The following is a 24,587-nucleotide window of genomic DNA, read 5'->3' on the forward strand; positions in this document are numbered from 1 at the left end:
CTGGGACCCTTCAGTTCGCAGGCCAATGCTCTATCCACTGAGCCAAACTGGTTAGGGCTGTACACATCTTTTTAGTAGGAAAATATTTCAGCCTGAGAGTCCCAGGCTTTCTTTTGACTCAAAATAGCACATAATACTTATAAATCATACGATTTATCTTATTTATCATTGATAGCAGCAACAAGAGAAACCAGGAAGCAGGAAATCAAATAAAACTACAGGGCTGAAACATCAAACCCTGTGGGAAGCCTGAGCCCTCAGGATAAACTTTATGGCATGGCTTCTTGCAGAAGTCATGCTACAGATACAAATCTAGACCTCTTAGCAGAGAGGTGTTTCCATTGCTATGCTTCATAGGCTCTGTAAGAAAGACCCAGATGAGATAAGCTCAGCTTTCTATAATAATTCACATGTAAAGCTTCCCATTATTTCCAAAATTGGGTTTCGGATTGAAAATACCCACAGAAAAAGCAATCAGCCCTAATTTTCTAGGCCTCTTAAAACATTCCATTCACTTGATAAATAAGGTCTGTGGCGTTTTGGGCACCAAACAGTTTTAGAATCAAAATGAATTATGAAAGTTTCTCTAAACCCAATCACTTGTTCATACAGCTCTCTCCAAAACAAGACTCCTCTGACTTTATCTGAGGTCCTTCTGTACTATCACTCTAATGGACTGAATTTAATATCCATGACAACCTACAGATCCATCTGAGGCCCAACTGTGTAGTATATCATTTGCTACTCTACAAAAGAATTCTGCTGATCAGTACCTAGAATCTTGCACTATGAATAGGAAGTAAAATTCATTTTGCAATTTGAACCTTCCTGGTTTAGGAAGTAAGGCTAGAGTGTAAGACATAATAACAAATAACACACAAAAAGAACTAAATAGGCTGAGAAGCTTCATGATAACCAATGAGATAAGCATGCATTTTCATCCACTTATCTATTTCTTCAGCCAAAATTTGTTGAAGGTTAATTTACATGTTGAATTTAACAGATCATTGTGGAGTCCAGGCCACTGAATCTTTCTCCTGAATCACTGCAGTAACCTGCTGCTAATTAGCTTTTTGTTCATTCCACCATTGTCTTCTCTTAGCTTTCTCCACTCAACATTCAGTGATCTTTCTAATATACAGATCTGACTATATGAACCCCAGATTAAAACCTTTCACTGCCTTGGCAATGCACTTAGCATAAAATTCAAATCAGCCCTATGTGATCTGACCCCATTCCCAACTCCCCAGCCTCTCTCCCTGCCTTCTCTCATTTTCTTAAACTCACAGTGCTAGTCTAATTTAGATGTGTCACCTACATGCTCTTACAGTACCCTGTACATAACTCTATTGTAACATTTTCCCACTTTATTGTATTCACTGATTTGTTTTGCCACTCTAGAATATAAGCTCTTCTGATGGCAGACAGACCATACTTTGTCAGCTTTGCACTCCTAGTTTCTCATAATACCTGACTCAATAAACGCTTGTTGAGTGATTGACTGACCAAGTGAAGGAAAATACAGAAGACAGCAGGAGGAAGAGCTAGACTAGGGAAAGATACTGTTTGTTTTTAAATATATTAAGGTGTTAGTTTAGTAGAGTAGAAATGGGCAAGAAGTTAATAAAGAGATCAGGTCTGCAGATACCGATTTTATCCAATGGCAGAACCAGTAAGTGTTCTTAAATGATTTAATGGCTGAAGTGATGAGAATGGGACTTTAAAATGGAATTAAAATGAAATCTAAATTACTCATATGATTTATGAGTAACAGAATAAAAAAATGACAAACTAACTTTAATTTATAATTCAAACATTCTTAACATATATAAAATAATTGATTACACTGTCATTTGGGACACTGTTAAACAAATTTGTATTATCTTTAGATTATGGAGCCAAAAGATCATTCTGTTGGCTCCTTATCAAACTTGAGATTAGAACACAAGAAATTGATTCTTATCACATTTAATACACTTAAATTTTCATCATGTAACTAAGAGTTGCCCATTTAAATGCAATGATTTAGATCTGAGAGTGTATGGGTATTATTTTTATTACTATTATGACTTTTCTTAATATTCTATGAGTTCTAACAGACAGCTTTCTTAACATACAAAAAAAATATTTAAAACTGAAGCTTGATCTTATGAAGACACCTCACAGCCAGCGCCACCACACACTTCCTTTTTTTTATGCTGCTAAGATTTAAAGGAAAACCTCACCAGCATTAGTTTTATTTTAAGTATGTATATGTATTATCTATACAATAAATTTTAAAAGTAGTATCAGTGATCAATACAGCCAGAGGTAATTAGGAAAAATGTGTAAAGCTATTCACATTTCTAGGACTGAGAATTTGTTATACTAAAAGAACAAGTTTTCAAAGTGCATAATACCAAACCAAATTCCTATTTATTCTAATCATACAAAGTTAACTTTAAGTCTTGCATTATATGTATTTAGTTGATTTTTAAGTCCAAGAATTAGAAAGCAGTAGTGCCAGGAAAAAATGTTTTTAATGATTTTTAAAATTTTAAATTGGGGTAAAAACACATAACATAAAATGTATCATCTTAACCATTTTTATGTTTACAGTTCAGTAGTGGTAAGTATATTTACACTGTTGTGCAACAGATCTCCAGAACTTTTTCATCTTGCAAAACTGAAACTCTATACCCACTGTATATCTCCCCATTCTCCCTCTCCCCTTCTTTCATTTTTCTATGAATCTGACTCCTTTAGATATCCCATATAGTGAAATCATACAGTAGTTGTCTTTTCATGACTGGCTGAATTCACTGAGCATGTCTTCAAGGTTTATTCATGTTGTAACATATGTCAGGCCTTTCTTCCTTTTTAATTCCACTGTATGTAGTATATACCACATTTCATTTATCCATTCATCCATCAATAGACATATGGGTTGCTTCTACCTCTTGGCTACAGTGAACAATGCTGCTAAAACATGGTATGCAAATATCTCTTCAAGATAAAAATTTTTTTAATCAATTTTAACCAATAATAGGACTGGTGAGTATCCCAAACAAAATATCTGCATTATGTCACTGATAAGCAGGGGGCGAAAAAGTGTCAAAACACCAAAATGTGACAATGGAGAAGAATAAAAGACTAAAACTGAAATTAAGCATACCATATTTCTATTTATGTATGGACAATGACTATTCATCTTACACAGTAAAATGTAGCCTCCTTACCAGTAATTATTACACCATCATCTTTATGAGTTTTGGCCATCTCTTGAACATGGACTTCTGAGCTCACATTGACCTCTTTTCCTGATAACTGTAAATGAACTTGAAGAGAAGATGGGACCTTGACAAGTACAGAGCCTGTAATAAGTTAATAAGAAAGCTTATTAATGCAAAGAAATCAAAAGTACTAGAGTCTATTACAAAAATTAATGAATGGGTAGCATTGCTCCTGGTACACTGCCTTCTCCTTACTCATGGAGGTCGGGAGGTGTCAATGTTTTCTTACTCCCAAGGCATTCACAGTAACTTCTGTCAAAAGTATGAGTTATTAGAACAGTGTGAATTTCTTTTGCCAAAAGCTCTCATCACAGAAAAGCGAGTGGTTTATTAACATGAAGCTTGTAGAAAGGATTTATCATTAATTATTTATTAAGGTATAATTACATTATGTAATTATACCTTAATCACGTTGTTTCTTTAAATCTCCATACCAACATTATGAGGTATTATTATAATCCTCATTTTACAGATGAGAACTGGCTCAAGTTCCCTTTAGAGCTAGTGTTAGAATCTAGATCCAATTCAGTGACAACAAAGCCCATGCTCTTAACCACTGTGGGATTTCACACACTGATATGCGACCTCATCGTATTACAAAACTTGTGACCGCAATGACCATTGTAACACAACTAGAACCTTGGGGTCTTGTGCTTTCAGTTATACCTTGTAGGGGCCAGGGGGATAACAATAATAATAATAAAAAAAAAAGAGAATATTTGAATTTTAACTGTTTCTTTTCAATGGATTACAGTCTTTGGGTACCTAGGGCAAGACACTCAACTTTATTCCCACTATAATCTTGTAGTAATTCAAGCATCTAAAGGAAGAAATAAGAAAAAGTATGCTGTTAGCTAAGGAATCATTTTTGAAACGTCGTGGGTTGCAGTGCAAACTCATCCACACAGTCCTCTTTCAGAACTTTTTCTCTGTTTCTCATATATCAAAAAAGTAAGAGGCCCCTGCCATAAAACATTAACCTCAGCTCTGTGAACAAGACAGTCAGAATGAAATCCATTGTGAATATTTTAAAGATTCTTTCTAGAATGCATTTATTTATGGGTTATTGTTTGCCTCCTAGTTTGGTTAACATCAGCTTAAGTTTCTATAAGTAATTTCATATCCTGTTAGCCTTCCTAACTAGAGCTGAAAGTTTGGGATAAGACTGATGAACTCTTATACTCCTGCAAAAAAGGGGGTAACAAAGCACATCACTAAAACTGGTTTATTTTATTTTTTAAAAAAATTGCTTTTCAAAGTTTAAATGTAAACTACTGACAGGAGATTCCCTAGAACAACAAATACGAGAAACTTTAGGAAAAAAACAACCCTGAAAAATTTCCAGATGAATGGAAAAGAAATGTTTATCTATAAAACATACTTTAAAAAGAAAATAACAAACTTTAAAAACTTTCTGGGGACTTTGTGTCTCTAAATGTGTCAAATGTGATAATTTTTTTCTGTTCTTAAATGAATGAAGGGATCGTGAATCTGTGAGCTTTAAAAATGTTAAGCAATGCAAACAGCATTACCCCCATCTTGATACATCCTTTAAAAACAAAACCATCACTACCAATACTCCATGACTGTTTGCAAATGAAGAATTCTCATGACTTGAAAACTCCCAAATGTCTCCTGTAACACGATCTGGGTTTTTTTTTTGGTGTGGTTTTTTTTTTTTTTTTTTAGAAAGGAAAGTGGTTATCAGCATCAATACCGTTCTTTTAAAAATTCAAAAGTTAGTATTAAAACTAATACTAACAGCACCATTTATTAAAGGCATACTATATTGAGATTAGTGGTTTTGTCAAGGACAAATTTTAAGTATAAAAGTCAGTATTCAGATGCAGGCCTGACTCTCAAGCGTAAACTCAGCCTTTCTGAATGAATTAATAAGTTCCCATGTTGATATTCATAGGGAGAGAGAAAACAAGCATTATAACATTCTTTTTCACATGACAAATGTTGAAAAGCTAGGAGACTCAAGTGGCTCTTGAACCCTACAGCAAGACAGTGGTAGTGTGGGAAAGGATTCCAGATGTCTTTACTAACCATTAAGCAACAGAATTCCAATTAAGTATCAATTACTCTGAAAAGTCACTGTTGCCAAATGTAGTGAGAATTAAAGAGACCTAAAATAAGATAGAAATCTTTGTTTCCAGTTATCTTTAAGCATCTGCCAGTAACATGGTTTCAATCGGAGAAAACACAAAATTGTAATCCTAATCAAAATTCTAAATAACACTGAAAAATATTTCAAGTGGATGAAGATTAACAATGTTTTTACTTTTCTGCCCATCCATACACAACAGGAAAAAACTTTCGTGTAAGAGCTTTTACTCTGTTACTAGTTACATTAAATGCAGTGATTGTAGGTTTTCTTCTCCTTTTCAAATGCAATTATATGACTTTTATGGCACTCACAAAATACACTGAATAGCATTAATGAAGCTCTTAGAAATTTAGTTAGAACATGGTATGATTTAAAGGGGAAAAAATTGATCTTGAGAAATCAAATCACACCTGTGTGTCAGCAATAACTTCAGTTTCAGACCTCTGCAATTGTAGTTTTATTTTGACACTCTGACAAGTGAGCCTCGTTGACAAAAAAAAAAAAAGTATTAAAACAATGTCGGAAAGAAATTACCAACAGCAGGAAAAACTGGTCTCTGTAAGGAAGTATTTTCCTTGATATACACATAGCCCTGTTCTGGCCAATATGCAAGAGCTCCTAGACTTTATTTTAAAAAATTTTTTATACAGAGCTATGGTTCTTAACTTTCTGCACAGGTCACTTCAGCCCCTATGGCCAAGTTACTCCAAGTACCCAAGCCACTTGCCAGCATGCATGTGTGCATGTTCATGTACAGTCTAGAGATGACTAAAAAGTGTACCACTTTTAATGAAAGACCTGGACGCTTAGAATAAGTTATTTGAAATAAGATTATAGAAGAAAAAACAAAATAAGCTTTTAATTAATTAATTATTTATTTTAGAGAGAGAAAGGAATGGGGAGAGAAGGAGAGAGGAAGAGAAAGAGGGGAGGCGAGAGGGGGAGAAAGAGAGAGGAAGAGTGAAAATCGACTGTTATTCTTATTTATGCATTCACTAGTTGCTTCTTATATGTGCCCTGGCTGGAGATGGAATCTACAACCTTGGCCTATTGGAGCTACTAGGCCAGGGCTACATAATAAGTCTTGATACTTCAAGAGACTAAGTCAGTAATCACCTTTAGAAGACCCTCCTGGTGATACCTTTATTTCAGGATTACATTTTAAAAAGAATTACTCTAGAGCAGTGGTTCTCAACCCTTCTAATGCCGTGACCCTTTAATACAGTTCCTCATGTTGTGGTGACCCCCAACCATAAAATTGTTTTCGTTGCTACTTCATAACTGTAATTTTGCTACTGTTAATGAATCATAATGTAAATATCTGTGTTTTCCGATGGTCTTATGCTCTACAGCAGTGGTTCTCAACCTGTGGGTTTTCACAGGTTGAGAACCGCTAGCAGGGTTGCCTAAGACCATTGGAAAACACAGATATTTACATTATGATTCATAACAGTAGCAAAATTACAGTTATGAAGTAGCAATGAAAACAATTTTATGGTTGGGGGTCACCACAACATGAGGAACTGTATTAAAGGGTCGCGGCATTAGAAAGGTTGAGAACCACTGCTCTAGAGTGATGGCCTCAGAAGGTCCACGTACAGACTCGTAGAAAAGCTTCCAAAGAGAGCATTTTCCAAAGAATATTATATTTCAGACATAAAGTTAAATTGAAAAACACTAACACTAAAACTTTTTATAATAATAGTGAATCACTATATTATAACATTTTTGTTGGAACTACAAAGGGAAAGTCAGTCTTCATGGCCATCTGTCCCCAATGTTTCTAAGATCATTGGTCTACAGAGTAGTATTCCAGTCTTTAAGTCAGTTTCTATCAGAAGATATGTTCTTGAAATCATTATGTCAGTACCACAGATAAGATAAATTGACCATCTGTTTCCTGAATGTTATGTAACACCTTCCTTACACCACATGTCAAAATAAAATATTCCATTTGGCTAACCTTTATGGGATTTCAATTCCACCTTCCCCAGTTGGCTGACATAAACATCTAAGGCACCCTGATGAGTTGAGGCTTTTAGACACCCAGAGGATGAATCTAGGAGGAAAGGAAAAAAGCTGTAAGTATAATCACTCTTATTTGAATAACTGGAATTATAAACTTGAAATAAAAAGCTCTGCTTCAGTATTAGGATAATGAGCTAAGAATCTTGCAAGGTTTTATAAATTTTTCTTATAACTATGCCATCTTCTGCTTTAAAATGAAAACAGGAACAGAAATCTAGAATTATACGCCCAGACAATAAAAAATCCCTATGTCTACAGTAACCTGCATAACTTATCTCTAAACATCTAAGGCACCCTGTCTAAACATGTTTATTATAAAACCTAATGTGTAGGAAGGACAGTACACAAGCAATGAATCCTTGACAGCCAAGATCATTAAGCATAATTGATACATTTAGTTTATTATCAACTTTCAATCTTTACTAAAGAATTATATCTCGTGTACAATCAACATATAAGTAGTAGCAAAGTTAACAAAAATTAAAATCTCATATTTTCTCCTCTTATCAAATTTGCTAGTACTAGAAAGTGCTGCTGAGAGTGAAAGATTACTCTATATAAGGTTTTGTTGCATTTCTGAGACAGAAATAGGGGGGCGGGGGATCACTTAAAGAGCGAGTGAAGCTCATTTATACCTAAATATTTTTTTTTAAGTTTCTGGAATTGAACAGATATCTTAAGTCAGGGAAAGAAAATCATAATTAAGGTGGTCCTAATTTGACACACAAATTTCTTTATGTCATCAATGACTTCCATTTTCAATCAGCCAACATCAAGTTCAAGACAGTCAGAGATAAAGAAGTAAGAGCATGATGTTGAAGAGTCGGTGCTAAGTAGCTTCTCCTTCTTTCTCCTCTCCATGGCAACTGAACCTTTAATTGAATATTCTGACTGCCTTGAGAAAGCCAAAGCATATTTTTTTAGAGAGGCCTCTTAAAAGCATATTTTATCTGGAGCTTTTATGATTTCAAAGTGGAAACAAAGTAAGTAGGGAATGTGATGAAACTAATGTCAAAGATGATACTATTATACTTTTTATAAAATATGGAGAAAAAAAACATTTGTATACTTATAAAGGAAGCAACATTTTTCTTTAAATTTTAGATGACTCAAAGACAACAACTGGGGAATAAACTGTTTAAAATCTGACTCTAAGATAATTTATAATAATTTACCTCTAATCTATACTGAAAAATGGCCTTTATTAGAACCAATTTATTCAATTTTTAAAATTTAAGTATAGTTGGCATATAATATTATATTAGTTGCAGATGTACAATATAGTGATTCAACATTTATTTAATTTTTTAAGTGTCAAAAGGTATTAAAATATTGGGAAATTAAGCCACTAGAGATAAATAATATAGGATAGCTGGATAAAGATGAGTGTTTCTCTCCTGAGGTACCAACAGAAACTCCTTTTAAAGCCCCTTACTGCATCCTAAAAGAAGCCAAGTAAAAATATATAATGATAAAAAATGTGGACTACACAATGTGTGCATTATTCCAAATGAGCAAAATAAGATATTTGAAGCATTAGTTTGATTTCTTGCTTTCTCTAGGGGGAAAATATACAAAATTTTTATGTGGTTTATAAATAATACTTTTCACTTCTCTCCTCCTCCCCATGCAAATGGGAAAGAAACACAGATAAATAATTATATCCTAAGCCACTAAGTAATTACATTCTCATGTTATCAGTGTTGAGTTCTGATAATGTCCCATCCCTTGGAGGCTATCAAAAAATTTTTTAATTCAATATATACTTTCAAAAGAGAAAGCAAAGGTCATATTGGAAAAGTTTTGTAGCAAAAACATACACTAACTTCTTGTTTTCTATAATACAAGTGATTGGAACTAAAAATTAACGATCAAGAGTCAAATTAAGGCTTCATTCACAGAATTTCTTATTTTTGGACATTCATGTAATAGAGAAATGCTATAGCTCTTGGAGGAAACCTTAAGGGAAATAAGCTTTAGAGGGTAAAAGAAGTGAACAGAAATTGTTAGTCCAGACAGTGTTGTAATAAGTACACTCTATAGTTTTGTATCATCACAATTTGGGAAAAGGTCTTATTGGTCTGACAGAGACCACTGAATTTTCCTGAAAATTACACACACAACAGGAAAAAATTGATGCCAACTACCAGCTAATACTGTATGCAGTCAAAGAAATAGATATTTGTAATATGTGCTTTGCTAATAGCAGAGAATAACAAATAAGCTTAAAAGGCTAAAATTCCAAACTTTGCTATTTTCCTTCAGATAAAGGAGAATTCTCTAAAAATTGGTCAAACATCTTCAGAAAGTTCTGAATTTTTATAATTCTACCTCCAGTTTCAACATGTAAATACTAAGAAACAGCAATACCAAAGATATTTCTTAATTTTTGCAACTTGATTCTTATACTTCCAAACCTGCACTAATCAAAAGAGTAAGGAACAAATTTTCTATATAGGACTAAATATATAAACCTTAATTTGACTCTTAATAATTTTTCATTGCAATCATTTATATTATAGTAAAGGATTTGCAAAGGCAGAATTTTAAGGTCCCTTCAAGTAAAGTTTTCTAAATTAATGTCCTGCCCAGGTATTTTGTATTTGGGGAGGAGCATAGAGGAGGCTGGGGTTATGAAAAACACACAAGGCAACCCCTCCCCCAAATGAAGATGTTCTTTTTTTAAAGATATAATTACCAGCAATGCTTTCCAAAAGAGGCCACATAGTACAGAGAAAGTAAAGTGAGGTGAGAAACTCTATTAATACCCCTATCCCACCATTACAAGATCTATTATGAAGCTCTGCTCTCTCCTTTTTAAAATAGAACATGACCTGGTGTTCCAGAAGAAAGTTATTATTTGTAAAATTATGAGTTCAGCCCTGGCCAGGTAGCTTAGTTGGTTAGAGCGTTGTCCTGATACACAAAAGTTTCGGGTTCAAGAAACAACCAATGAATGCATATGTAAGTGGAACAACAAATCAATGCTTCTCTCTCTCTCTAAAATCAATTTTAAAAAATGATTTCAAAGAAAATCAGGGTGTTGATAATAAAACCTTTCATAGTACTTCAGCTTCTAAGAGAACCCTGTATTATGGAAATTAGGAAGAACGGGGTTTTGTGAGGTAGATTACAATGCACATACAAAATCTAAATGACTGATGAGATTACTTAAGAAGCTGATCAATCATATTATCTAAACTAGAAATAAAGAACCATTTCTTAATAAAGAAATCCTGGAGAGGACACAATCTATTTTCCTGAAAGCATAGAGAATAATACCTAATTAATCTCATCTCTTAATATTCCAATTGGATAATATTATATAACCTTTTCTCAACACCCATTCCAATATTTTGAAGCTCCTGCTATTCTACCGTGTTTCCCCGAAAATAAGACAGTGTCTTATATTAATTTTTGCCCCCAAAGACACACTTGGTCTTATTTTCAGGGGATGTCTTATTTGTCCATGAAGAAGAATACGGTACACATTTATTGTTAAATGAAAATAAAGGAAATTTATTACCTGTATACGGTACGGTAGTATGGTAGTTGTCAACACAAACCAGACAAACTGTGAATCCTACAGTATCAAGAATTTACTCATTTATTCAATGACAATCATGTCATCATCTTCTGGAACATCATCATAACAATCCAATTCCTGAATTTCCTGGTGAATTTCTTGTGACTCCATTTCTTTCAGAATCAGTGGACCAAATCTCTCATGTTTAGCAATAGCACTGTCTTTAAATGAGTACTTCTTGTCAAGGTAGCCTGCTTGCAGTGCATCTGCAATGCAACTGTCAGTGATTTTCTCCCATGAATTCTTCACCCAAGTCACAACTTCTTGCAGTTTAGGTTTCACAAAGTTTCCACGCTGATTTCTCTCCATTCTATTTTCAATGTAGTCATTAATTTCCATGTGCAAATTGTCTTTGAATGGCTTGTTTATTGCAATATCAAGAGTCTGGAGATAGGCCGTCATTCCTGCGGGAATCATTATCTGATCTATTTTTCTTTGTGAAGAAATGTCTTCATGTCTTTAGCGCGGTGAGTGCTGGCTGCATCCCAGACTAGCAGATCTCTTTGGCTCCCTCGCATAACAAGCGGCAGCATTAAATCGACCCACTTCCTTATAACTGCTTGTATGGCCCAGGCTTTCTCAGTTTCAAGAATAAAAACGCCCAAAACACGTTCAATCTTTTCCTTCTTGCCCTTAGAAATGATTAAAGGTGGGATTTTAGTGCCATCCAGACGAATTGCCAAAATACAGGAAACACGTGCACTTTCGTAAGCAGTGGAGGGAATGTACGCTAAGGAGGCACCCCGCTATTCAATTGTTGTTTGAGATGATTGGCCCATAAACACTGCAGTTTTATCCATAGCAATCATGTTGGAAAGATTGTATTTAGAGAAGTCAGCATCATCAATAAAGGACTTGAATCCAAGTGCTCGCTTAATAACTTGAGTATCTTCCAACCTAAACAATGTTGTAGATCTTCTTAAAGACAGTTCACTTCCCTGAAGGAAATTATCCAGCCAGTGCTGTGATGCTTTGAAGTCTTCGGGGGCTATGTCAAACTGTGGTGCCATTGCAAGGGCAAATTCTTGAATCTGAGCCCTATTCACAACCAAAGCCTTTGCTCTCCTGTCAACAACCCATTCACAGATCAGGTCTTCCAGCTCGGAAAATAATGGTTGCCAACCAGATCCACACTTGCGCTTTTTAGCATTTCCCTTGTCCACTTGTTCAATGAGGTTACCATACTCTGCTCGCCATTTTCGGACCAATCGGATACTCAACATCTTCTCTTTGCAGAAAGCAGTAAGATTTTGGCCCCAAGAGTCTTCCACAATTCCTTTCTTGTACTCCACAGAGTAGCTTTTTCTTTTTGCACTCATTTCTAGGGGTAAAAAAAAAGGAATTGGGGTATCAAGGTGGGGGGAGGGGGATCACTCAAAATGACACAGGGGGGATCAGAGGGGGGAATCAAAATGGCCCAGGAGAATCAGAGGGGGGATTACCATTTTAGTAACCCCTTTTGATCCTCCTGTGTTATTTTGATTGCCCCCTCTGATCCTCCTGTGTCATTTTAAGTGATCCCCCTCCCCCCACCCCTGTGCCACTGAACACCTTCACCAGACATCCCCCCTACCCCTTTATCAGACATTTACCCCCTGGGGCCTGCCTGGGGACTGTCACTGGGCTTGCTGGGGCCTGGATCTGGGCTGGAGCAGGGTCTGCCACTGACTGAGAACCTTCAGTCATCATGAAGGCGGCCGCGAGCATCAGGTGGTGTCACCAGAGACAGACCAGCACTCACCACCTTCGCCGCGTCCCGTCCGCTCTAATCCTCCTGTTCTTCTACACGCATCTGCGAAAGTCTCCTCCTCTCTCCCGCCCTGCGCTCACCGCTCACTCCGACCTCCGCTCCGCCTCCACACAGCAGTGACGTCAGGACTCCGCGTAACGTCACTGGTTGCTAGACACCAGTCGGGGCGGCCCTAGCGACCAGTTTACGGTAAATTAATTTTCATTCTGAGACAGAGCCTGGGGGCCTTATTTTCAGGGGATGCCTTATATTTCACTCAGAAGGAAACCTGTAAGTAGGTCTTATTTTCAGAGGATGTTTTATTTTCGGGGAAACACAGTAACATATTTCCCTCTCAGGTTCCCACAAATCACTTTTTGTTCCTTTGTAACTGTTTTGCTTCCATTCATCTCAATTCCTCAAAATCCAAGTTACTCAGTAGACTTTATCTTTTTAATCCTCACCAGAGAATGTTTTCATTTATTTTTAGAGAGAGAGGAAGGGAGGGACAGAGGGACGGATGGAGGTGGAGGGCGGGTGAGAGAAAGAGAGGAATATGGATTGGTTGCCTTCCATATATGAATGCCTACTGGGGATTGAACCTGTAACCTAGGTATGTTCCCTGACCAGGAATCAAACCTGCAACCCCTTTGGTGTATGGGATGACACTCAAACCAACTCAGCCACCCAGCCAGAGCCTCAGTAGGCTTTAATTAGGTTGTCATGAGTTATAAAAGCTGCCTTCAACTTTCTGAAGTAAATCTTTCAAGGAAAATACAAATCAACCAATCAAGGATTTCAAATAAACATTATCCACTTGTAACCTTTGGTATCCTATCTAATAAAAGAGTAATATGCAAATTAACCATCACTCCACTACACCCACAAGCCATGCCCACCAGCCAATCAGGAGCGAATATGCAAATAAACCCAACCAAGATGGCTACAGCCACAGAGACCAGGAGGGAGGCTTGAGTTTCCCTGGCAACGGAGGAAGCCAAGCTTTCCGTTTGCCCTTGCTGGCCTGGGCCTCCACTCAAGGCTACAAAGTTTCAATGACAGAAGATACATAAATCCAAACAGAAATGGCGGCAGCCACGGAGCTGGAAAGAGCAGGAGGCTAGGGTTGCCCCCGGCGATGGAGAAAGCCAAGCTTTCCACACACCCTGGCCGGCCCAGGCCTCCGCTTAGGCTACAAAGTTTCAATTATAGAAGATACATAAATCCCAACAGAAATGGCTGCCGCCACGGAGCAAGCAGAAGGCTTGACTCCGCTCCAGGCTACAAAATTTCAATTGTAGAAGATAAATAAACCCCAGATACCAGGGCCTCCGCTTGGGTCGCCAGGGGGCGTGGCCGGCCTGCAAACCACCACAGGCCCCTCGCCCAGGCCGTCCCACGCCCCAAGGGAACCCCCACCCTGATCCGGGACACCCTTCAGGGCAAACCAGCTGGCCCCCACCCATGCACCAGGCCTCTATCCTATCTAATAAAAGAGTAATATGCAGATTGACCATCACTCCAACACACAAGATGGCTGCCCCCATGTGGTCAAAGATCCTGCCCCCATGTGGACACAAGATGGCCACCACAAGATGGTCATCAGGAGAGGGCAGTTGGGAGGGACCAGGCCTGCAAGGGAGGGCAGTTGGGGGTGATCAGGCCAGCAGGGGAGGGCAGTTAGGGATGACCAGGCCTGCGGGGGAGGGCAGTTAGGGGAAAACAGGCTGGTAGGGGAGCAGTTAGGCATCCATCAGGCTGGCAGGGGAGTGGTTAGGGGTGATCAGGCAGAAGCAGTTAGGGTCAATCAGGAAGGCAGGCAGGCGAGCAGTTGGGAGCCAGCAGTCCTGGATTGTGAGAGGGATGTCCGACTGCTTAAACGGGCAGTCGGACATCCCTCGAGGGGTCCCAGATTGGAGAGGGTGCAGGCTGGGCTGAGGGACACACACCCCCATGCACGAATTTCGTGCACCGGGCCTCTAGTTAAGACATAAAACCCAAAATTTCTCCAGAATCACACCAACAAACAGTTTTAGGCTCTAAAGCAGGGCAACCAAACTAAAGCCACCTCTTGTTTTGATTAACAGAGTTTTATTGAAACACAAACACATCCATTTACTCGTGTACTATCAATGGCTGCTTCTGTTAAAATGATAAGAGTTTTATAGTATAGATAGGCTATGTGGCCAGAAAGCCAAAAATATTTACTATGTGGTCCTTACACACAAAGTGTGCCAATACCTACAGCAAACCATTTTGTTTAGAGGAAATGAGCTTTTCTGCAAAAAAACCCTCACAAAATATAAAATTTGATTCTATTTAAGACAAAGAGACTTACCAATTTACAACCAGCTCTTTTTCTAAGGGCCAAGTAATATACACTTAGTTCTAAAATTATTGCTTATAGAAATGAAAAAACTTATCTCAAGGCAGGTCTAACTTCTCATTGTCCCTAATTGCTTACCATTAAAAAAATAAACAGGCAAGGCACAGACTGAGAGAAAATACAGGAATACAATGTCTGATAAAGGATTTGTTCCCATCCTCTATAATAAAAGGCTAATAAACAAATCAACCAAACAGCGGAAAGACTGGTCGCTATGATGCGCACTGACCACCAGGGGGCAGACGCTCAACGCAGGAGATGCCTCCTGGTGGTCAGTGGGCTCCCACAGGGGGAGCGCCGCTCAGCTAGAAGCTGGGCTCACAGCTGGTGAGCGCAGCAGCGGTAGCAGGAACCTCTCCCACCTCCATGGCAGCACTAAGGACCCCTCGGTGGACATCCCCTGAGGGATCCCGGACTGTGAGGGGGTGCAGGCTGGGCTGAGGAACACCCCTCCCTTCCCCCCCTCCCAGTGCATGAATGTCATGCACCGGGCCTCTAGTGATATATAAAGAACTCCTACAGCTCCATAATAAAGACAAATAAATGGGCAAAAGATATGAACAAATTTCACAAAGGAAGGTATACTAATGAATAATAAGCACATGAAAAAGTACTGACCACCATCAGTTCATATTTTTTGCTCCACAAAGATCCCAGTTTCCCATCCCAAACCCCCTACCCTCTAGGGACTAAAAAACAACCACCACTCAGAGAGCTCAGAGTGTGCCTTCACCTTATAGGCAAGCAGACACTACTTGGATAGAGAAAGTTTTATATAAACTATCTTGACATCTGAACTTTTTCCTCCAGCAGGCACAGCATCACATGCAGTGATTTGGTCTAACGTACCATTAACTACTATTAGTTCTGGCCTAGGATTAGGACAATAACAATAATAAAAATGGCTATTATTTATTAAACTAGAGGCCCGATACACATAATTCGTGCAAGGGGCTCGGCCCTCGCAGCCCCGGCTTCGTCTGGAAGGTCGTCCAGAAGGTTGTTCAGCTGTCCGGGCTAATTAGCATATTATGCTTTTATTATTATAGATTTTTACCATGTCAGGCACTGTGTTAAATTACTATACACACACACACACACACACACACACACACACACACACACACAAATCGTGTTTAATCCTTACAATAACCCTATATAATAGGTACTTACTATTATTTCTACTTATTCAGATGTGGAAACTGAGGCACAGAGAATTTAGGTAATTTACCCATGTATAGAAAGCGGTGAAATCAGAATTCTAAACCTATTCTGATTGGTGCCAAACCAATAATTATACAATATTTATAGGGTTATAAACCAATAAATTTCCGGAAATAATTTCACATCTTCATACATTGGGTCTGCCTATATTTAACTTGCACACCAGGATCCTATCAAGTCATCAGCTAAACTGTAGACTTTATTTACCCTAAGGAAATACCACAAATAAAGTCATTTTAAAAAGCATGCAAAATTTAACAATTAACATCTTAGCACATACCTACTGTGATGTTACCCATCTTGCTTTGTAATGTTATATTACCTGTAAAAGAGAGAAAAAGAAAGGCAATTTCATATATTAGGAATAATCTAGGAAAAAAACTGTGTATACTAGAACATGGCTGGATATCCACAATGTTATTTAATAACAGTTTTTGTCATTGGCAATTTTTCTCAGTATCACACAACAATCAGAGATTTAGTTGCAACTCTGAAATAAAAAGTTTTAGGCATCTATACACACTCTTCCTCCATTACATTTTAAGCTTTTTAGCATAACTACAAAATATACCATCATACATTCTGGTAAACATGAAAGAAACATCATATTTCTAAAATCCATAAATAAAAAAATTACTTAATTAGATGAAAGAAGGTGAAGGGATTAGCCGAAGAACATACATGCATAACCTACAGACACAGAACACAGTTTGGTGTTGGACAGAGGGAAGGAGAGGAGGGCAGAAAGAGAGAAATGGGGATATCAATAATAATGTAAACAATAAAAAAAATATTACTTAAATACACTGACTATGCATTTTCAACCTAAATATCACTGTATTTATCAGACTACACAAAGACAAGTTTTGAACCAAATAATGCTAAAATAATCTATATGAAAAAAATAACAATTATTTTTCAGGCCAGTATGCCATGCTTATATGTTAAAGTGGTTTCTGTGCCAAGAGTTAAAAGAGGTTTGGGGCAGGGATAATGAATCCATTGAACTATGACTAACAAAGAAAAAAGCTTCAAAGGTTTCCATCTTTAAATGAAAATATATTTTCCAGGACAGGTATAGGATATTGCAACCATTCTTCCCAGTCCCCCTCTTCCAATACCAAAAATAGTAGGATATTTCTTCATGTGTATGTTTGTATTATAATTACTCTGGAGCCATACTACCCATATTTACTATACTGAAGGTAAAAGCAATATTACCTCTTCTACCATGATTCAAAAACTACACTTAAAAGTAAAAGAATATTATTACCTTAAAATTAATCTAGGGTAAGTAAACTCATTTATTTCATTTCAAGGGCACATAACTAATTTTCCCAATAGTCAGATGTGCTTTGATAACAAAAATCTCTTAAAAGTCTTATTTTCCATCATACTTCATGGGAGTATATGAACAACAGTTACATTTGTGTGGGAACAAAATGTGGTTTGTGTGAAGTTAAGCTCATAAAATTATTTTCAAGACTCAGTAGGTTATAAGGTTGTAAAGAAACTGTTAAATGTGTTATGTAAATATTATTTCACTGGTGTGTTCTAGATACTCTTCTAATTTCAAATCCAGGAAATGTAGATTCGCCATCACATGCAAATAGTGGCCAAAGATCATACAGCTGTTTAGATGGCTTACAATAATCCCTGCCTCTCAAGTCCTTGTATAATTTCCTCCCCTCGTGTAAACTGGACATAATGATTTGTTATTGACAAAGAAAATAGGGCAAAAATGATGGGATGTTACTTCCAAGATTAGGTTACAAAAAGATTCTGGTTTCTCTCTTGCTAGCCATCTTTTGCTGTGATGGAAGCCAGCTAGACATGTTGTCAACTGCCCTATGAAAGAGGCTCACAAGCAAAGAATTCAAAGATGCCTCCATCTAACACAAGTATGTTAAATTCGCGGCCGATGGGCCGCATGCCTTGTTTAAATAAATGAGGCATGTGGCCTCCTGGCTGTGAGATCTAACAGGAGCTGAACTGAATCCTGCCAACAACCACAACTAGTGAGCTAGGAAGTAGATTCTCCCTTAGTGAATCTTCAAATGAGCCCACAATTACAATCCCCTGCGGGATCTTGAGGCAGAGGGCTCAGTTAAGCCGCACCCAGATTTCTGACCCATCCAGACTGTGAAGACAATAAATGTTGCTTTCAGCTGCTAAGTTTTGGGGTAACTTGGAACAATGGAAGAGTTAACTAGGACAAATTCTGAAAGCTGAAAGTGGGATGCTGCCCTAATAAATACCTAATGATGTGGGAGTAGCTTTAGAACTTGGCACTGGGTAGAGGTTGGAAGGATTTTGAGGAGCATGTTAGAGAAGGCCTAAATTGCCTTGAACAGACTGTTAGTATGCTTCCCATGAGGGCTCAAAGGGAAGTGAGGAAAAATGTTTTTGGAAATTGGAGGAAGGAGGACCCTTGTTAAGTAGTAGTAGAAACTTAGCAACACTATCACCTTCAGTAATATGGAAAGTAGGAAATATACTTAATGATATGAATGACCTAGCTAAGATTTCTAAGCAGTCAGTGTTGTAGGTGATGCCTATTGTTTTTTTCTTTTTGCTCAGAGTAAAATGCAAGAGAAGAGAGATAATCTAAAGAACTGTTAAAACAAAAAAAGAACCAGTCTCAGTCTCTTAAGATGGCAAAAGATGTTAAAGTTAAGAATGGCTTCCAGGACACTGACACACATGGCCTAAAAATATAGCCAAGGGAGTAACTGTAAAACCTTCTATTAAGACCCCAGAAAGATGGAGGGTGGTACCTCACAGTATTAATCTTACACAAAAAGTCCTTTAAAAAGATTAAAAAGATCATAGATGCTCTCAAACAAACAACAGGCCCTCTAGAAAGCTGGAGGGCACTGTACCTCAATACCTCTGCAGAAGCCCATATTTTCAAAGATTCTTGGATATGGCTTTTATCTAGTAAAATAAACCCCAATGTGATTCACAGGAGGCTGACAAAATTTTTGACAGGAATACGTCAGCAAACACACTGCAAAGTGGACTAACAGGAGCAGCGACAGTAAAAAATGAAAAGAGCCCATTGGACCCACAAAATTCTACTGGCAGGAAGCAGTCTAAGAAAACTACTCAGCTACAAACACATGCCACATAACATAAAAAAAGAAGGACTCAGAGGCAGGAACCCAGAGCTCAGAGAGCAAAGCCTGGAACCCTAAAGAATTATTCCCAGAACTTGAGGTTTAATCAAAACCACCATGTTTGCCCATTCACATTTCAAAATCACTACAGACCAATGACTTCTTTGTGCTTCTCATTTTCCCCCTTTGAACAGGAAAGTCTAGAGCAATTATCCTATTCCTGTTTCATCATTATATGTTGGGTGTGTAGGTCATGTGTGTGGGGGTTGAGGTGAAGACTAGGCAATTTGTTTCTTTAGTTTACAGGTCTTCAGATTCAGAGGCATGCCTTGGAGATATTGTAGGTTTGGTTCCAGACCACCACAATAAAGCAAATATTGCAATAAAGTGAGTTGTAATCATTTTGCTGGTGGAGGGTTTGACCTTCAATTTAGAAAACAGGCAACATCTACGAAGCACAATAAAGCAAAGCACAATAAAACAAGGTATTCCTGTACTGGAGGATCTGTACTTACTAGTAAGTAACTATACCTGAGGAGCCTCATCTACACTGGATCTGATTTTGATGCAGAGATTCTGGACTCTGAGGTGATGCATAATGGGATGTGACTTTTGGGATCCCTGGAAGGAAAGGAGTGTATTTTGCACAGGGGAAGGACCTGAATCACGGAGGATGGAGTTGAGGGCAGAGGACATACTAGCCATCCAAAACCTTATAGGATATCTAAGGGGATGCACACATTAAAAGTTAAAAATTAGTATTTATTAACAATTATAAATTAACCTCATAAATGAACAGTATGAATTAGGTGACAGAGCCATTCAGAGAAAAGAGACTAAAATGACCTAACATACACAGGGACAATAGTCATATTCGAGATTTGAAAGGGATAAAATTTGAATATGCTGAAGCGGAAGGATTCTCTGGGAAAAAGAATTACATAAGCAAAGATAAAAAGGCAAAACTGTACATGTTATGTTTAAATCATGCGGGTCAGTTAGGTTGGAGCAATTAGGCAAGTCTATGAGGACAGGGATCACATCTTACTTAGCATTATATTTCGAGAGCTTAGCACAGTGCCCAGTATGTACACAGTAAACATGATTATTTTTTTGAACCAATGTTCAAATTTAGTTTGGAAAAAGAAGTAAAGAACAATCTGCAGCAGAATCATGGAATGCTAGTCTACTGACTTTATCCTACACTGGAGGAGTTGGCAAAGAATTTCGAAATGGCAACCAACAGATGAAAACTATGCTTTGGACAATTAACCTATTGTGAGACACTGGATGTTTCCACTCAGAATTCTCTTTACTGCTTCTAACTCCTGAACACTTCAAGAATAAGATGAAGCAGACACCTAATATTTGTGATTTTAAGTAAGTATTAGTAAAGAACAATGACATAGTTTTATAGTTAGTCATTTAGTTAGTGAGTCCAGTCACATACTCAACAAGGCAAAGGAGCTTTACTATCTTCAATGAATGCAGTAAAAACTTACTATTTTTTAATGAACATACGGTCTTTCTTAAAGAGTATATCATTAGTACTCATGATGAAAGTAAAGCAATCTCAAGAAAATAATGGTTCTCAGAACCATAACATAGTATATGACAGGAGTAATGTATGCACTTCTAGGCCTGGTTTCTGAATCTTCTGACATGACCCTCTACAATCTCTCTTCCTTTCAAGGAAGATTGGAAGTCGCACACTGAAGATGGCAGCATTACCTTTATAGAAGAAGCGAGACCCTCCAAGCAGCTGAGCTGAGTCCAAACAGGGCATTGGATAGCAACATTTAGTATCACATGTCTAAATCTTGAAAAAAATTTATGCTGTCTATACCACAAGGGAAGTGTAATTCCTTTCTAGTATTTCCTATAAAAGTGTTTTAAGTCCAGATTCAATATTAACATAACATTATCATAGGTCAAAATGATAAAACCAAAATTTTACAATGGACTTAATACTAAAATTTAAATGAAATATTTTCATAAACTTCATAAATAGTTGTTTAAAAAGCTTCCAATAAAAAGCTTCTTTCTTTTAAAATTTTATATTATTTCTGACTTTCTAAATTTACAAGGCAGATTTATAAATGTGACTACATGTCCTTCTTAAGGCAAACTGGGACATTTCTTTATGAAATTATCAGAACTATCAAAGTTATCAACTGGCCCTAGCTGGTTTGGGTAAATGGATAGAGCATTGGCCTGCGGACTGGAGGGTCCCAGGTTCGATTCCAGTCAAGGGCACATGCTCAGGTTGCGGGCTCGATCCCTAGTAGGGGGCATGCAGGAGGCAAGCCGATCAATGATTCTCTCTTATCATTGATGTTTCTATCTCTATCTCCCTCTCCCTTCCTCTCTGAAATCAATAAAAAAATATATTTTTAAAAGATTAAAAATAAATAAAAATAAAAGTTATCAACTGGGTGTGTATAGTTAATATAACTTTTCTGTGCAAGTTTTTAAAAGGCACAGTAGTTATTTAAGAAAAGAGTTTAAGCATGGACAAACTGCTAAATCTTTGGTGAAACAAAGGAATTTTGAAGTACTGAAAAAATGAGAGAACTAATACTCAACAATTTATTTATCAAGGTATGTTCCCCAAAATACTAAAATAAGATCCTAAGTTATAGATGGAATCTAAGTATTTAATATGAAATTTTATTAATTAATCACTTATTCCAAACAGTAATTTAAATATAAAACACTAATATAGCTGTTATGAGTATTCCTACATATTAAACCTAATCAATATGTTATAAGTAAAACCAATCTCAACAAGGTATTTCAAGGAAGCTTTTCTTTCAAAGAGTCAGAAAACTATATATATATATTTACATTTTAAAAATATATTTAGAATACATGTGAATATATTTCACATATATGTATAAAATTCCTTAAAATCATAAATATTCAAATAGCAAAATAGAATATACTTACAATCTAATTTTGGTAACTTAGAAGGAAATCAAAATAGTATACTGTAACAAAATCTTTTATCTAAAAACAAACTACCTAAGTACCCATTCTCTCACTAGATCTCCTCCAGTGCTAGAATAGTGGGGAATATTTGTTGAATCAATGAATAAACTAGTTTCTTTTTTATTAGACGACATAAATAATAATTGCGATTCAACCAACTTTAATAATAGTAAATACTACTCATTAATTACCTTACTCATTACTCACTACTAGAAAATACTGGGTGGGATAAAAATAGGTTTAACAGTCATAGTATGGGAAATAATACAATAATTAATAAAATAAAAACAACAAGAATAAACTGTGCTTCGTGTAGTCACAACTGTAAACCTCCTTTTGCTCCACACTGTGTGTTGAATAAATCAATAAATATAACTGTAGTGGATGCTGTGACTCATCATCCCGAACCCCTTTGTAACCGAAGGGCTTATTTTCTTAACTATTAGGAGTAATGCTGGCAGACAGCCCTCAGCTGTCAGCCTTCTTAGGGGCTCAAATAGGCTTTTTGGCCCAAGATTACACTCATTTCTGAGGCAGCTTGCATCTAATTGAGGTAGGATAATAAGCAGCTAGGAAAATTCCTGGGCAAGTACGGTAGAATGTGGAAACTGAAACAAGATCATTAAATAAGGCCAAACAAATTAACCAATTTATAGCCAGCTAGTGAATCAACAAGATCTTATTTTCCCTAACCAAGGGCACTTGAGAACAAATGGTTGATACCTCTCCTCTCTGACCAGAGAATAAATAGCTTAAATCACCCTGATCAGGGAGATAGAACAAAGAGACCCATTTGTGCCAGCCAAACCCAAGGATGGATGAAGTCAGAAAAACAAATACCAAAAACTCGATTATAGACAGACAGACCCAAGATAAAAGTAAAGGAGTGAAGCTGACCAGAAAATATTCCCAAACTCCCCTATACACTCATTTTGATGTATCAGCATATTTAAAACGCACCTGGAAAGCTAATGAATATTCTGCTGAAACCCTCCCCTAAGATTTTGGCCCCCAGAAGAGAAATAAAAATCCTCAAGAGAAAGGATGCTGGGCGGGCACTCTTTGGAGCACGTCCATGCCCCTTCTCAGGCATGAACTTTTTACTTCTTTTCTCCTAAACTCTAAGGGTCCCCATGAGACTTGCAACCATGGGAGCAGCAGGTAGCAGAAGCTCGTCCTGGGCTTACCACCTGAACCTGTCTCTAAGCCCCCTTTTTCTCTGATTTTCCAGTGAACTAACGGCAGCTCTGCCTTATCTCACTTCTGTCACTGTGCCTTTTACTTCCCAGTGAGCTATTAGTAGCCCTGTCTTGGGGCTCACTTTCTAGGGAGCCAAAGCAGAGCATCACCTAGGCTCTCTCCTGTTGCTTCTTCTATCCTTAAGTCCTTCCTTTGTTCCACTGTCTCCAGCTTTAATAAATGTACTCTCAAAATCACCTGGATTCATATGTGAAATCTTTCCTGCAAAAAGTCAATAACCCACACACTACAGGCCAGCCTGAGGTAGACCTGCTCTGGGTCCAGTCCCCATTTGGTCACATAATAATTGGGGATATAAAGGTCCAGCTCTCCTTACCCCAACTTGAGACAATTATGAGGATCACCCCAGCTTCAGAGCTCATTCTTGGGGTTTTTGAGACTGCATCACAGTCCAACTTCCATGGAAATTGGGCTTCCTTTCTTTGCATGGCATTGAAGGCCTCCCTAGTAAATTGCTATACTCTAATTTTCATCTGAGAGTCTGCTTTCAAGAAACCCAATCTAAGACAAAAGATGATCTAGGTCTGATCCAGATTTAAATCTCCCAAGGAAAGGTACTTAACTTCATAGTAAAGTCAGTAAATATAAAAGGCTTTACAAAGACTAGGGAATGATAAACTCTTTTATCCCTACAATTGTTTCCTTATTTCAGCTACTTTAAGTAATCAAGAGACCTAGAATATTTTGAGGACTGCCTTTGTGCATCTGTTTTAGTATCATGTAAACTATCAATGACAAACTGTACCAAATGCAATTATTATCTAACTTAAAAGAAAGCAAAAATTAATAAATTTAGTATAAACATGGTATAAACACGGCACTGCAGAGAGCCATGTTCTTATCATGGGTGTTAATTAAATCTGACTTGATAAAGAATTG

The 24,587-nt window shown here is 37.3% G+C and overlaps 1 protein-coding gene across 2 annotated transcripts in view; it reads right to left on the minus strand.

The window, feature by feature from the left end:
- The window catches only part of FAM185A (family with sequence similarity 185 member A), a 58,598-nt gene that overhangs the window by 18,258 nt on the left and 15,753 nt on the right, over positions 1 to 24,587 (minus strand). For both annotated transcript variants that reach the window (XM_080665960.1, XM_080665961.1), the window contains exons 5-7: positions 16,619 to 16,660; positions 7,349 to 7,444; positions 3,219 to 3,353 (exon numbers count right to left, since the gene is read on the minus strand). In XM_080665960.1, the coding sequence (XP_080522086.1) occupies positions 3,219 to 3,353; positions 7,349 to 7,444; positions 16,619 to 16,660 (273 nt within the window). The remainder of the gene's footprint in view (positions 1 to 3,218; positions 3,354 to 7,348; positions 7,445 to 16,618; positions 16,661 to 24,587) is intronic.

This window comes from Plecotus auritus (genome assembly GCF_963455305.1).
Source record: "Plecotus auritus genome assembly, chromosome: 4".
Classification (NCBI taxonomy): Eukaryota; Metazoa; Chordata; class Mammalia; order Chiroptera; family Vespertilionidae; genus Plecotus; species Plecotus auritus.